The 16,652-nt window shown below is 38.7% G+C and overlaps 1 protein-coding gene across 1 annotated transcript in view; it reads right to left on the bottom strand.

Moving 5' to 3' along the window:
* The window catches only part of TRPA1 (transient receptor potential cation channel subfamily A member 1), a 34,821-nt gene extending 22,072 nt beyond the window's left edge, over positions 1–12,749 (bottom strand). Inside the window, exons 1-8 of the mRNA XM_062633200.1 lie at positions 12,523–12,749; positions 9,801–9,963; positions 9,306–9,481; positions 7,423–7,530; positions 6,892–7,000; positions 6,404–6,549; positions 2,864–3,000; positions 622–670 (exon numbers count right to left, since the gene is read on the bottom strand). Of these exons, the coding sequence (XP_062489184.1) occupies positions 622–670; positions 2,864–3,000; positions 6,404–6,549; positions 6,892–7,000; positions 7,423–7,530; positions 9,306–9,481; positions 9,801–9,963; positions 12,523–12,642 (1,008 nt within the window). The 5' untranslated portion in view covers positions 12,643–12,749. The remainder of the gene's footprint in view (positions 1–621; positions 671–2,863; positions 3,001–6,403; positions 6,550–6,891; positions 7,001–7,422; positions 7,531–9,305; positions 9,482–9,800; positions 9,964–12,522) is intronic.
* Positions 12,750–16,652: the final 3,903 nt, after the last annotated feature.

Below are 16,652 nucleotides of genomic sequence, written 5' to 3'. Positions count from 1 at the left end.
GGGTATATAATGATTATGAGTCTTAGTTTAATTGCTACAAATGGACACTTGGATCATAGCCAGTAGCATTCCTGTTTACATTTCTTCTTTCTCCCACATAATTATTCAGTGGAGAAATACAACCAAACTACACAGAGTAAAAATTATTTCTAGATCATGCACAAACTTCAATAGATGGCTATATGATCCCAGGACAACCTTTAAATCTTTCTGCATATTAATCTTTTAATCTTTTTGCATACCTTAAAGAAAGGATTTCTTGCTGGGAAAATCAGATGAAATTCAATTCATATTTAGCATATATTCCGCATTTCATATTCTAAAAGTGAGGATGACTAAACCATATTGTCATATGTGATAAAAGATGTTTATTAAACCTTTCTGAATAAGTAAAATGGCAATAGAAGGTTTTAATCTTCTGTAATCTTCTGTAACTGTAGAACATTAATAAGGAGCCACAACTACCACTGTATTGCAACTGTCAATTATGCATTATGAAATTATATATATCTAAATAACCTATACCTGAGAACATATTTTCCTTTATGAATTTCTCTATGCAGACCTGTAGTAATAGCTAGCAATAATCTCTATAAACATGTTCATTGAGTAAATATTTACCATTGAAATCAGATACTCTGCCAGTTCATAATGATCAAACAATGCTGTCCTGTAGGGAAAAATGCAAAAAGACAGTAACATTAGAAGGGACAATGAAGTTTCCAGCCAAAACGCAGCATTCTTCTCCATTTGTGCATTTTCTAATATTTTCAAATAAATCCATTTCAAACTAAAAGGTCGTGAGATACCTACTAATTCATTTTAGTAAGTTGATTTGGTTTTTATCATGCAGTTAATTTTTAAACTAAGTTCTGTTCAGCTAATACAATGAAAACTCACTGTGAGTCAACAGGTATTTTACCAGTTTTTTAACAAATCCAGCCATTTCATATGTCAGATCTTTTGTCGTACCACACAATGTCAATATGGAATTCCATAAACTTCAGATTCAGTTTGTTCCAGGCAGATCTACAGCCTCAATCCATTTCACTGACGCAGTCTTCAAAAATAACTTCCTATACATTTTGTGTAATGATGCTAGAGTGGGGTTAAAATGGCAATGGCTAAACGTATTCTGAATGTGGAGGGCAAGTTTACTTGAAAAAATATGCAAAAATATATTGATATAAATTGTAGTGACAATTATTTACTAAAAAAATTTTCAGATTTTATTCTACAATAAGACACTGAATAATATATTACAGGGAAAAAATGGTCAAAGCAGGAAGCACAGCTCAGTTAAAGCAGTCTAAATTTTTTTTTATAAGTCAGATCTCTATTAAATATTTTGATTCAATAAGCAACATAGAAGGACACTTCCAAGGCTGTGCTGTATCTCAAAGACAATAGTCCCCTTAGCACTATAAGAGGTAATAACCCTGGGTGTACTATAGTTAGAACTGACTGCTCAAAAAACGCATTTTTAAAATCATGTCATGGTTCCAAACAAGTAGAGATACATCCATTATCTGTAGTAGACACCTCTACCAGCCAGGCATAAATACTGAATGCTTCACACACTCAAAATAAATTCCAAGATGACTGAAGAGAAAGCAAAGTCATTTTATAAAATATTTAGGCGGAAACATAACAGTAAGTCTGTGAAAGGATTAAGTCCTGCCTATGCTGCACTGCTCCCCCACTTCTCAACAAATTAATGTTCCTATTCAATTTAGTTATATTCTGAGAAATTTGGGTGACTTTCTACCTTTCTGATTATTCTTGATAATTTTTTTCCCATTTCACAGACACAGGGATTAAAAGAATGCCATTCTTTTTTTCAAGCTTTTTCCAAGGACAATCATTTTCATGGATATGACAGCCAATTATCTATTAAGTAGTGCTGTGTCTATAAAATTTTCTTCGGCATTCTGTTATCACTTTGTCTTCAGTCAAGTTCCATCACGGTAGCATTTCCAACTGTACCCAAAACTTACCTTAACTTTACAACACACTCCCCATGTAATTTCTTCAATTATCTTCAAATCATTCCACCTTATACTGTGTTCAAAGAACAATCATCTCCACTGTCTCTGACTTTATACCAATCATTTCGTATTGTAAAACAACACACAGAATAACACTGTAAAATTATTACACTTAAATGCAGTGAGACATATCTTTCTTGCAAAAATATATAGATGGGGAAATATACTATCTTCCATAGAGTTGGTAGTCAGCACATTTAACTAAGTGCCTTTCCACTACAGAAGACTGATGACATTTCTCCACAGGCTAGTGCTCCGGTTTCAAATGGACTGTGAAAAACTAGAAGGCTAGAGGATTATTACATAATCAAATGCCATCTGCAACTTTACAGTCATAGGGTATATGACTATGTATATATATATATACCAGATTATGACTACTACTAGTATAATAGTCATGTATTGGGGATAAAAAAAAAATATTTTTTTTTAAACTGTTTATATTATTCTTTATTTTCTGGAGAATGTAACCCCATTACATGAGGGCACTTGCTCCACTACCTCAGAAGCTGTTAAAAATTCCATTAACTTGTTCACCTACTATTTTAGTGGAGTAAATTTTTAATACAAACTGTTAGTGACCATATCTTGACATGGTTCCCAAGTAACTTGTACTGTTCTGATTTTGATATCAACGCCAAAATCTTTAAGATTCTGACCAAATTACTGACTCTTTCATATTGTACTAAAGCTATCCCCTGTGTGAGAGGATGTTCCAAAGTATACTATGTAACTTATAATTGGATGCTGAGAATAACTAATAATATCATGGGTCACAATTCATAGTGAAATCTGGCAGACTGGTAGCCTCCTACCTGTGAAGCAGAGTTTCCTTATTCCCATCCACAGCATCAATAATGGATTCCTCACCAGCATAGGATGACATCATTAACTTTACAATCTCAGTTGCTCCTTGAGTGGCAGCAAAATGAAGTGCTGTGCATTTTTCATTCTGTAAATGGGAAAATAAAAAAAACACTTAAATATTTAAATCCCAAACACCTAACCTCCAATCTATTAAACACTCCAGTGATCTAGCCCAGGAGTCATAATTCCCAAATGCCTAAATTTCTATGCAAGTAATGAAACTTTAATCTGTAACTGAAGTAGTGGAACTTTGAAAAGATTTTAAGATTTGAGTTAATTACACTCCTAGCAATCTTTTGCAGTTGAATTAATAAACACACACACCATGACCTTTAATATGAGAGATGAAACAAAGGAAAACTGTAGCAAAGCACAGGTAGATCAGTACAAATTAATAATCAAAAAAATGTATGTAATACAGAAAATGTATTATTTTAAAATGTTTATGACTTCCTTAAATGGTATCTTTCTTAGAAGTCATTCTTAAATATTTTTTTTTCAGGTTAAAAATAACTTGGTCTAATATGATATTAAACTGTTAAAAGCTAGACAGTCATAAAATTAAGCAATAAATTATTAGAACTGTATTTGCCAAAACATGATTTCAATTAGCTAAATGGCACAAACTACCTTTGATACATGCCTGAGGGTTTTGACTTTCTCCTTTTTACAACAGCAACATCTCAAGTGAATGCATTGGAACTGGGTTTTCCACAATGCCTGCATTGTAGAATCAGCATTCTCAAAACAGTTTTACCCATCACAAAATCTGCAGCATAAATTATCTTCTCAAAATCTATGTGTTCACAGAATCAAACCAATAGGAGAAGGCAAAACCATGTTTAGCCATCTTCACTGTCATGATCTGTTTTGGCCCTGAAAACAATTTGACTAATGATAGATATTTTCAAAATCTTTATTTATCCTAAATCCGGGCCATTACACCAACAGTATCACAGTAGCAGCAGTATTATCATTAATTTGTGCTTCCTTACAAAGAAAAAACTGTAAAGGCCAGGCGAAGGCTGAGGATGAACAAGAATGAAGAGAAAGAATCGGACTGAGGAACCCATTTCTGGGAAGGAATAATAGAAGCTGCAAAGTAAAGAAGAGTTTGTGAAGAAGTATGTATCATTCTCCAGAGTGCTCTTCCAGACTCCGTCTGTGTATGAATCATGGAATCATAGAATAGTTAGGGTTGGAAAGGACCTTAAGATCATCTAGTTCCAACCCCTCTGCCATGGGCAGGGACACCTCACAATAAACCATGCTACCTATGGCTCTGTTCAGCCTGACCAACACCACCAGGGAGGGAGCATTCACAACTTCCCTGGGCAACCCATTCCAGTGCCCCACCACCCTTAAAGAATTTCTTCCTTATATCCAACCTAAACTTCCCCTGTTAAAGTTTGAACCCGTTACCCCTTGTCCTATCACTAAAGTCCCTAATGAATAGTCCATCCCCAGCACCCCTATAGGCCCTCTTCAGATACTGGAAGGCTGCTATGAGGTCTCCAAGCAGCCTTCTCTTCTCCAGGCTGAACAGCCCCGACTTTATCAGCCTATCTTCATACAGGAGGTGCTCCAGTCCCCTGATCATCCTCGTGGCCCTTCTCAACTTGTTCCAACAGTTCCATGTCCTTTTTATGTTGAGGACACCAGAACTGCACACAATACTCCAGGTGAGGTCTCATGAGAGGAGAGTAGAGGGGCAGGATCACCTCCTTTGATCTGCTGGTCATGCTCCTTTTGATGCAGCCCAGGATACGGTTGGCTTTCTGGGCTGCGAGTGCACACTGAAGCCGCCTCATGTTAAGTTTGTCATCAACCAACACCCCCAAGTCCTTCTTCGCAGGGCTGCTCTGAATCTCTTCTCTGCCCAACCTGTAGCTGTGCCTGGGATTGCTCTGACCCAGGTGTAGGACCTCGCACTTGGCATGGTTAAACTTCATGAGGTTGGCATCAGCCCACCTCACAAGCGTGTCAAGGTCCCTCTGGATGGCATTCTTTCCCTCCAGCGTAACAACCAAACCGCACAGCTTGGTGTCATCGGCAAACTTGCGGAGGGCACACTCAATCCCACTGTCCATGTCAGCAACAAAGATGTTGAAAAAGGCAACACCGATCCCTGAGGGACGCCACTCGTTACTGGTCTCCAGCCGGACATTGAGCCATTGACCACAACTATTCGTGTGCGGCCACCCAGCCAATTCTTTATCCACCAAGTGGTCCATCCATCAAATCGATGTCTCTCCAATTTAGAGACAAGGATGTTGTGTGGGACAGTGTTGAACACTTTGCACAAATCCAGGCAGATGACATCAACTCCTCTACCCCTGTTCCTCAGTTCCGTAGCCCCATCACAGAAGGCCACCAAATTGGTCAGGCAGGATTTCCCCTTAGTGAAGCCATGCTGGCTGTCACCAAGCACCTTGTTGATTTTCATGTGCCTTAGCATGCCTTCCAGGAGAATCTGCTCCAACATTTTGCCAGGCACAGAGGTGAGACTGACTGGTCTGTAATTCCCCAGGTCATCCATTTTCCCCATCTTGAAAATGGGGGTTATATTTCCCTTTTTCCACTCGTCGGGAACTTCACCCGACTGCCATGATTTTTCAAACATGATAGACAGTGACTTAGCAACTTCATTTGCCAGCTCCTTCAGGACCCACGGATGGATTTCATCAGGTCCCATGGACTTGTGCATATTCAGGTTCTTAAGATGGTCTCGAACCAGATCCTCTCGTACAGTGGGCCCAAGGTCGTCATTCTCACGGTCCCTGCATCTGCCTTCCAAGACTTGGGTGGTGTGGTCAGAGCCTTTGCCAGTGAAGACCGAAGCAAAGAAGTCATTAAGAACCTCAGCCTTCTCCAAACCCAGGATAGCCAGTTCTCCCGATAGCTTCCAGAGGGGGCTTACATTGTTCCTAGTCTGTCTTTTATTCACTATGTACCTACAGAATCCCTTCCTGTTATCTTTCACATCCCTAGCCAAGTTTAATTCTAACTGGGCCTTAGCTTTCGTAACCTGGTCCCTAGCTTCCTGGACAGCATCCCTGTATTCTTCCCAGGCTGCCTGTCCTTGCTTCCACCTTTTATAATCCTCTTTTTTCCTTCAAATTTTCCTCAGCAGCTCTTATTCATCCAAGGTGGTCTCCTGGCCCTCCTGCTGCACTTCCTTCTAGTTGGGCTGTAACATACCTGAGCTTGTAGCTGTGGATTGACCTTTGTTTTATGGATCTGTCCAAATGCACTTTGAACCTATAAAAACTTTTCATACTCACAACATCCTATGCAACCTGTGTAATGAAACCTGGCATTTTGCCTGATCTGCACCACAGGCTTGTTTTCCTTTGCTGCTCCCTAGGTTTTGTATTGAAGGAGACAACAATCAATAATTATGTGTTCATCTTTTTTTCATACCACTCAGAGATGTAGAAATACCTAGGTTTTATCAAAATTATATTTTTCTCCACTCCAGATTTTACCTGTTTTAGATCAATTTGGGCTCCAAATTCAATGCACATTTTAATCATTTCAAGGTCCCCACTTTGAACTGCCAAATGAAGTGGACTGCACTTTCCATTATTGGTAAAATTGATGTGGGTTTTAGCAGAGTGACCCAATTCTTCACCTGAGAGATGAAAATAAATGAATTTTTTTAAGCAAGAATGAGATAACAGAAGATAAAGGCTTTCAAAAAAAGCACATTAACTGTAGAATAATATTCTTCTCCCTCAAGATATGAACGTTTCACATCTATCGTTAAACAATGGATGGACATGCACTTAGGAAAGCAGTTAAGCTGCTGCTGCAATGCTACAAAAGTCACAAGCCCATAGGAATAATTGCATTAACTTTTTCTAAGTTTAATTACAGTTATAAGTGTTTGTTTTCATAGTTCTTTGAGAATTAAATTACTAAATTGGTAATAAATTCTGACTCTTACTGACTGCTTGGGAGCAACATAATTTACCTTTTTTTAAGAGAATTTCCATACACGTTTTTGCACCTGAAAATGCAGCTGCATGGATAGGCATGCATCCTGTTTTGTTCGGTTTACATATTTTCCCTCCATTTTCAATCTGAAAAATAATTCTTGGATATAGCTTAATGACATACAGAAGACTCTGACTAATGAACGTATTATTACAGACATATTCTCCTGGGTAGCTGTCTCCTTTTTTTTATGTTGTATATACATTGTGAAGCTTACATACAAACATCTTTTTGCATGTTATATCCATACATCTGTATATATATGTAATTCATTTTGTGTTCTCATGACCTTCAAAATCAGTTAAGTTTTTCTTAAGTTTGCCATTCAGATATATTTCTATGATATATATATTCAGATATATATGCTGTTAAAAGAATAAAGTTTCTTAGTGTCCTGCTAGGTCCATGATTAACCTTCCTCCACTGAACAGACAGATCACAGAAACAGAGTAACACTGCATCAAGGGAAACAGACTCACAATAAAAAATGATGGATAGTTATACCTACCAGGAGTGTCAGTGCTTCAGGATTATCCTTGTAACATGCTACAGTTATAGGTGTGTTCCCCGCTTCGCCTTCCAAATTAACATCTGTACTGCTATGCTGGACTAAAATCTAAAGGTTTAAGAAAACATTCAGCCAAACATAAGCCAAACACAACAACAAATGCCTACTTCATTATTTTTGTTATCACCCATAGCACTCTTGCAACTTGGGTTTGTTTTCTTTCATGGCAACAGCCCACAACACATAGACACAAAAGGGAGACAAAATGCAGGGGAATGAAAAAAACCACAGGTGAAAAATGCAGGTGAGAACAGACAAAGCAAAGTAAAATTCTTTACAGCAGATAGACCAGCAGCAATGTTAAACACTGCATATAGATGCAGAGTTTCTTAAAGTTTTATTTAACAATTTCCCCAATGCTGGGAGAAAATCTTTTCTGTAGCAAATTGCAGGTGGGGATTTTCAACTCACATTTGGTATAATGTCTTGTAATATTCTGTATTCTCTGGAAAGTGGCAATGATGTTGTGGATGCTGTTCCCTAATTCATCTATTGGACAGTTATATAAGATCAAGGGAGACAGGACTTGAAGACAGGAACCCTGCTTCAGTCCCTACGTTAACAGCTGTTACTAAGCTAGGAGCATCACCAAGTACCTCTATGACTGCTTCTAGCATTTTTTGAGAACCAAAGGATCTGGAAATGATAATGACCATACATATTTATTCCTCTGCCTACATATTTATTCAACTGTCTTTCAGTAATTCCAATTAATTTTTCTGTACAGGAGGAACTGGCACATTTTAATCACTCTCAGTCCATTTAACAACAGAAACCAAAGGAGAATTAACCTGAATAAAGAAAAGAGTCGGGGAAAAATGAGAGTACATATTCAGTCAAAAGCACAGCTTAAAATAACCCAAACCCAGAACTTGATATAAAGCTTATTTTTAAAATGTCATTTCAGATTTTCTTAACTGAAAATAAATACAGATTTTGTAAAGGATGTGAAGACAGTGACATATTTTAGCACTGAAAATCTCTAAAGGATTTTAAGTCTTGAATACAGGGATATGTTTTTCTTCCTTTTGTTTGAACAAACTAGAAAAAGATACAACTTTAAAGGGAAAAGCAAGTGATGTTGTGTTAAAGTTGTATTCGCTTATTAAATACAAGAGCTTTACAAATTCTAAAATTCTATCCAAATGCCGCATATGGAGTAAAAATATTCTCATTGCACTTGGACAAATGATGATAAAGATACACTGTTTAAAATCTCAATGCTGTTGCTATTTTTGAAGGTTCAAAATGGACACCTTGTAATGTCTTCACAAAATATTTTTGTGATTTTTTAATTGCAGCTTGAGTTCTGCTATTATTCAAATGATTATTGAAATGTTTTTAAGAACTGTGTTTTCTGACTAATTTTAATCTGGTTTTCATTAAAAGAGTATGCTAGTTTCAAGTAAATGTTGATATGTATATGACTCCCTACTCAACTGTAAAAAAAAGTAAATAAATCAAAGCATAAATATTTGAAATGACACATGCCTACATGAAATTCTGATGCTAAAAGAACCTATTTAAAGAAAATTCCTTGTCTTTGGTTAATTAAAAAGACAAATTGGAAAACTTAAAAAGAATTCTTCATAAAATAACAACAACTACTATCACAGCACAAATATCAGTATTTATATAAATCAGTAAGTTACTTTTTACTTGCTGTGCTAAAGATACAAACATTTCAATAAGCATCAGATGTTACACATCCTGCTTTCTAAACAAACCATATGAGGAGATACAGCATATATAAACAAGGTCTTCAAGTCTGCACACAGCCAGTGTTGAGCTACTTATCAAGTCTACGTGGACTTTGGACTTACCTTAACAATTTCATTATGCAGGGACTGCACAGCCATATGCAGAGGTGCCATCATATTGGAGTTGAGAATGTTTGGATTGGCTCCTCTGCTCAGAAGCAAACTAACACTTTCAACCTGGTTTTTCTTTGTGGCCCAGTGCAGTGGGGTATTTCCAGATGAATCCATCACGTTTAATACTAGGTCAAAGGAGAGAAACAAAACCAAGCCAAAACCATCAAATGTTCCAATTGCACTGAAAATAAAAATAATAGTGTCTTCAATGGAGGTTTAGCTCTGTGCTATTACTGTATCTTTTTGAGGAGAAAAAGTGAAAGATTGCACATCACACAGTGCGTTGTATTAAATGGATTAAATATTGTGCTGAATACATGGTACTGGTTAGAGAGATGGGAGGGGTGAAACACCTAATTTTAGTTCTGCTTCAGTTGGTTTGACACTTTGATTTTTGAACTTTTTTATTCTGTTAAATAAAACAGTTCATAAAACATGTGTTACCTTCACAGGAAGAATCATCTATGATCAACTGCATTAATTCTATTTGTCCTCCTTCTGCAGCGTGATGCAGTGGGGTGGCATTTAAGTCATCCACTTTGGTAAGCCCAGAACGGTTCTTCTTAATGAAGCTCCGTAGCCTACAGGCACTTCCATCTGAAATAACCTATATTGGACAAAAACAGTCTAATTTTCCATTTTTCTAACAGGCAAGATGTTAACAATGCTATAATTCTCTCCCAGGTGTTTAGTTTCATACAGAAGTATACAAATCCTGATCACACTGAACCAACAGTGAAACTCAAGACTGATTTAATTGACCGCAAAGCCTGGCGCAGATGAGAAACAGCACAAAATATACAAAAGATTGAAATTATCTTGAATACATAATTTTATCTTCTGTAGAGAGTTCAAGATTCTCCCTCCACTATGATAAATCTCAAACAAGCAAATTTATAACTTACTGTTTTATACTCTCTCCAGGTATGACCACATCAAATCAATTCAACAGAGAGGAAAAATTAATAATCTTGATAAATTCTTTGTCTAGGTTTTTCTACAGAGACTAGTGGGCTGTCAAGTTCAGCCACTGGGTTTCTTTGTTGTTCTTTATGTCAGAGTAGCCACTAAATTCTTAATTTCTGCAGTATCCTAAGGGCATCCCATGGGCTATCATCTCAGTCTGAAACAACCCCGAGACTTCACAGTATAATACAATAAAACCCCCTCTGACAGGTCAGCCCACTGATACCCTAATACCTCCCTGGGGAGCATGCTTTGCATCCTAAACCAACTATAGAAGGCCTGCTGATTCTTACTTTATGAAGATCTCTGAATATTTTTGTCAGTGTTTCAAGATCTATACTTGTATATGAAAAGAAGTGATGGAAAAAAAAGTGACTGCAGTAGAATGGGCAGGAATTTAAAAACAAGTATTAAAAAGTTAAGAGGGAATAAAAAGGAAAAAATGTTCAACAAAATTGGAAGAAAAAAAAAGATAAAAACAGGTATCAAAAGTAATGCAAAACTTCTCAAAGATATGTAAGCAAGAAAAGGGTAAAAAAAAAAAGGAAATCCCCTAAAATCACTGTTCCCTCCTCATCTGCAAAAGAAAAGGAAAACTTTGCTCCCCTGAACGACAAAGACACAACAGTTTTTGCCGTCATCAAACAAGCACACATTATGGAGCAGTCCATTCATGCATTTAGCACATGTTTAACTTCCTTCAGTTTAATAGTCCCGTTGAACTCAGTAATGTCAAAAATGCTACAAATGTGTTACAGATTTAGAACACTGGGGACAAATACAGGGGTAGCATCTCCTTCAAAAGTGCAGTCAGAGAAAGCTAATAGAAAACAGGCAATATCATTGTGGAAAGGGTACTTAAGATGACTCAACTGTCATAAAAATAAGACGTCAATTACATACACAAATACCTATACATTTTATACACATCAAAAAGCTACTTAAGAAAAACTTATTTCAGAGCCTATTATCTTCCACTCCTTCTAACTTCCTAATTTAATTTTAATGGTAGCAAATTCCAAATCTATTGATTTTGACCACATTTCACCACTCTTTACATTGGATTTTTTTGTCAATGTAAGACACAATGTGGCCGAAATAGGGCACGTTGATAATTTCTATAAACAAAAATAAGATTTTTCAGCCAATATTGCAGTGCTTCATTAACAAAATAGGAAAGAAAGAAATCAGTTAGGTGTTCCCAGTACTTTGGTTGGTCCAAAGCAGCAAAACAAACTATTTTAAACAGCAACAGCTTCTTTGCCTTTCACCTGAAAAGTTCTGTAGCGGCACATCATCCACTGGAGTGACAAGAGGTGCTGCTCAGGACTACAGCTAGCAAACATTAAACAAGACTGAAAAAGACCTTGATAGGTCTTTAAACCCATCCACATACTTTGTCAAATTTGTTTAGTCTGCTTTTAAAAAATCACCAAAGTTACCCAAGCCATCCATCCAATAAGCACCCTCTTATTTTGCTTTATTATTCTTCCCCTTAAAAAAGGTTTCCTTAATGTTTGGTCTAGGTCACCCTACCTGCAATATAAATACATCACTTCTTGTCCTGTTCTCTATGGAAAAGGGAAGATGTTATATCCTTCCTGGCAACAATTTCTCATTTGCAGGTTTTGCTGCTGGTTCTCTTTTCCTTCATAACAGTTCCAGTGCTTATAAACTTTCCTTTCAGGACGTTTTTGCTAGATGGACTACTCATTCCCATCATGACTTCTGGACAATCCTCTAAGGGCTCTTTCTGGGGAGCTGTACCCAGGGGGGATGTGAGCCCCATAGCAGCCATCTGCACTCACCACCCACATCCTCCTTTTCCTGCTCCCCTCCTGTGTTCTGGCTACCCCTGGTCCTGACTCTTCCACATAACGCCAGAGCTCTTGTGTATTCATGCCCGACGGCCAAGGTGGCTCCCAGCCTGCCTCCCACAGCTCTTCCCTCAATGCTCCACTGATGAGTGAGGGGAAAGGGTCTCCTGGAGGAAAGGGTGTCTGGCACACAACCTGCGCAGCTACTTCCAGAGCCCCACCTCTCACACCCTCCACCTTCATCCCTCCCTGGCCCAGCGCCCTCACACGAGCCCCAGTGTTACGCATCACTTCGTCCCACGCTGCCTGGGTGCCTCAGGAGCTCGGCTCCCCGAGACTGTCCCCTCACACCCGCCTCCCTCCCCGCGCCCCTCCGCACGCACCTTGAAGACATCCTGCGAGGCGACGGAGGCGGCATCCGCCTCGCAGACGACGCCCTGGTAGGAGCTGGACACGGCCGCTTTCTCCCGCGACTGGCAGAGCCGCAACAGAGAGCGCTTCATGGCGCCCGCCCGCCCGGCTCCGAGTAGAGCCCGCCCCGCCCGCTCCGGAGACCTGCGAGGCGAGAGACGGAGTGACTGCCGGTGCCGAGGCTGCCCCTGGCCACCCCGCCGCACCAGCGGAGGCGGCAGGAGGCGGGGAAAGCGCCCGGAGGGAGAGCCGCTTCCCGCCGGGGCGGGAACCCCACGAAGGGCAGGTCCCGGCCGGACCCCTCAGAGGCCACCGCACAGAGTAGACCCTGGGGGGTGCCGGCTGGGGGCTGCTGCTGCCGCTGGCAGGGTTAACAGAGGGAGAGGGCTCAGCGATCGCCGCAGGGGTTTCGAGGGTGTCTGACAGAAACAGCGGTGTCTGGAGATGTTGCACAGCGTGCAACAAATTGAGCTCAATAAATGCGAAGTCAGGCTATTCGTAGTGCCCCAGGAGAAAAGCTGTACTGCCCCGGCAGCAGGGCTGGGCTGCTCCGGCCTCAGAGCTTGAAGACAGCTATTTGAGTTATCGACAATTAACTTCTCAAAGTTTACTTTACAGTGTAAATTTTTCTTGTAGAATTTGTTTTGCCGTCAGTTTGGAGCAGCATAGGAAGGCTGTAGGCAGAGTATAGAAAGAAGCAGCACAAAGTGTTTCAAAGGGTTAATATCTAAAGTGACTTTGAGTCATTCCTGCTGGGTCTTTAAGGGAAACATTTGTGACTGGGAGAACTAACAGTTTACTTAATGTGATAAGAATAGCCTTGCCAAAGGTCAGGTAGCAGTCGGGGCAGATGCTTAGGAAAGGACACAGGAGGCACAGAGGATGACTTTCCGCCTGTGTTTTCATGGCTTATGGTAATCAGTAGCTTAAGAACCACCAGAACCAGGTGTTGCAGCCAGTACAGCCCGTTTATTAGCTGTCAGCTGGCAATTGTCCATTACTTCACTCATACCCAATATGAACCTGTTTGTACTGTCCATACTACGACATCCTGTGGCACTAAATGCCGTAATTTCATCATGTGTTTGTGAAAAATGCTTTATTTTACTGTTAATTTCACTTAGTGCTTCCTGGTGTTTTTATTTTGAGAAATGAACAGTTGTTCCCCAATTTTTTATCTCTGTTAGTACTCATAATTGCACAAAGTTCTTCCAGCTCTTTGCTTGCTGATGGGTCTTCATTCATATGGTTTTCCTCCCAGAGGATGCCAATTTTTATTTCTGAACATCCTTATCCTGCTACTCTACATCTTTTCTGTTTCCTTTTGGAATGGGATGACTAGATATATTCAAGCTATAGTACTAATTGTTCAATTTTTCTTTATCCCCCTCTTAAACACAAAGGTATCTGCTTACTTTTGTTTTGTTTTATGTTTTGAGTGCCACTGAACTATGTTTCCTGAGATTTTTTTGCTGCTTCACCACAATCCCTTTTCAGTGGTAATAGAATAAATAAAGAGCACTCATGCTATACTCGTGAGGGTAGTTAGTGTTGTGCTTCCTCTGTGTACCCACCTAGCATTTTATCAACGCTGAATTTCATCCAACTTTTCATTACTGTATCACCAAATCTTGTGGGATCTCCCACAGTCATCTGCATTTTTGATCATTCTGAAAAACCAATAGCACCTTCCAGATCACTAGAATGTCTGATCCCAACACTGATTTTAAGGGGTCCTTGCTTTGTCAAGTTGTATTCCTATTTCATATATTTATCCTCTAACTAGATTCAGGAAATCCTGCCTGCCTGTCTTATGACAGTTTAATTTCCTTAAGAGACTATGAGAAGGGACTTTGTTGAAGAACTTTAGCAAATCCACTTATCACTGCCATCATTTATACTTTTACTCTTGCCAGTTCCTTAGAGAGTTTCACTGGAATGTGTGCAACACCAGACTTCTCTCTGTGAACACTGTGTTTGTTGTTTTTGACCCTAGAGCCTGTAACTCCAGAATAATTTATAGCAAGTTGCTTAAGTTGCACAACCTTAAGTCTAGAGATCATAAGACTAAATAGTCCTAGGACTAACTGGGTGGATTTGAGTGATTGTGGTGTAGAGCTTTGATCCTATTAATTATCAGGCAACATTAAAACATGGAACTAAAAAAGTTTCTTCAGCCCACATTCTGCCATAGGTATTCATAGGCATGCATTCAACAGCAGTACGTTAAGATACATTTTTATTCTTCTGTCATCATTAATTGTGACCAAAAGAAACAGGGTCATTTTTGCTATAGCAAGAAAGCTAGCCATTAGTGCAGAGAGTCTAATTATGTGACTTGGGATTAAGTCACTGGAGGAGCTCTCTATTTCTAAACCCTTTTCTTAGTACTTCAGTTAGAAGCAGCCCCAGTTGGTGAGATTGTTCATGGTGAGGTCCCTTTCAATTCCTATTTGGCCTTGACCTTTCTGTTGCCCTTAGTCTCTTTCTGAGAAATTAAACTCAACAAGTAACAGTCTAGATATCATCTAAAGAAAATAAATCCTCTATTCTGCAAGAATCCTTACCTGGAACAGAGGTATCACTGAAACATCAGTAAGCATAAGTAAATCTCTCATCCATTTTTTCTTAAAATCCCCTGAACTGCAGTTAGAGCAATGCTGTGAAACAATAGAAGTCATGATCCTTGATCAGCCATAGTTTTACCTATTTTCTTGAATCTGATAACACTACTCCCTTCCTTTAAAATTACTGATAGTTTACAGCCTTCTAGTAAATGTTCAGAAGAATGTTCAGAGCACGAAAAATAATACAAAGGTTTTCCACTCCCAGGAGAAATCAAATGGAATTTTAAGTGGGCTGACCACAGCTTTTATTTCTGCATAATGATCTGACATAAGGAAATAATTCACATAAGCAGTCAAAGAGTAACCTTTCTTATAGCTGTTTTTCCCAAGAGTGGGTTAAAATACATTTCTACCAGTTTATTTCAAACATGATCTTGCTAATGGTAGAATAATGGATACATTAGTGCAAGCAAAATTCACTAAAGGTAATCGTAGAGCAGCATTTCATTAAAAATATGATTGTTTAATAATTAAATTGTATATACGGTAAATATGCCATATTACCATTCCAGTCCTGTAGCCTTAGTAATACAGTACTGCAAGTTTTGTTAATTTTGCAGGCCTAGGAACTGTGCATTCAAGCAAATGTCAGTAATGAAAAGGATGTACTGCATGATACTTTGCTCTGGAAGTGATTTATTTGGCAGCAGTGTTGCAAATTATGATGTGTAAAATGATATGTGGGATTTGGGGTTGTCAGTTTAATTCAGATGCTTCTTCAGATATTGATTACAGTCATCTAGAAATTAATCTGAGCTACTGCCTATACAAGCAAGAATGCACTGTCTCCTACATGTTTATGGAAACATGCTTGTGCTTACCACAGAGAAAGTTGCTACTGCCTTTTCAAACCAGCAAGGTGAATTTAACTAATATTTCATACTTATATTTAATGGATTTTTTTATTGCTTTTTTTTCTTCTTGATATTTTGCTGTAGTAAGGAACATGCTGCTGTGCTCAGTGGAAGGATTTAAGCTGTTGACAGGTATATTACATGCCCAATAAAATAAAAAAAAAGTAATTTAGAAAACAATATTTCATTCTGCTACACTGCAGAGTCTTTTTATTATTCAAATGATAATCAGATATGAAACAATAACTTACAGATTTTTGAGTCCTTCTCAATGCTTTAGAAAAGAAGAAATTTAAATTGAGGCCCATAGACTACAATCTATGCTTTGAAAGGAAGTATAAATTGATTTTATGGTTAATATCAATTGTAGTAAGTAAGGGAGGTGACACTTCATGAGCATATTTTTGGTAAGGATGCTTCCAAAGGTCTCCAGTACAGCCCAGCAATTAATTACAGCTACTACTGGCTGCAAGGTAACTCCTAGACAAAGGGGTCAAGTATATCCAAGTACATAAGCTGGATCTAGAAATGTTTAGGTGAATGGTAGCAAAAGTGAATGAAATCCCTGTGTCTGTGAAAGTTGGATACTTCAGAGTGGAGTTTGTACCGGTAAGGGTGACT

The sequence above is a fragment of the Pezoporus occidentalis genome, unplaced genomic scaffold, assembly GCF_034315485.1.
Source record: "Pezoporus occidentalis ecotype Australia unplaced genomic scaffold, CSIRO_AGI_Poc_V1 ctg4, whole genome shotgun sequence".
Taxonomy (NCBI): Eukaryota; Metazoa; Chordata; class Aves; order Psittaciformes; family Psittacidae; genus Pezoporus; species Pezoporus occidentalis.
This window is presented reverse-complemented; position numbering and strand designations above follow the sequence as displayed.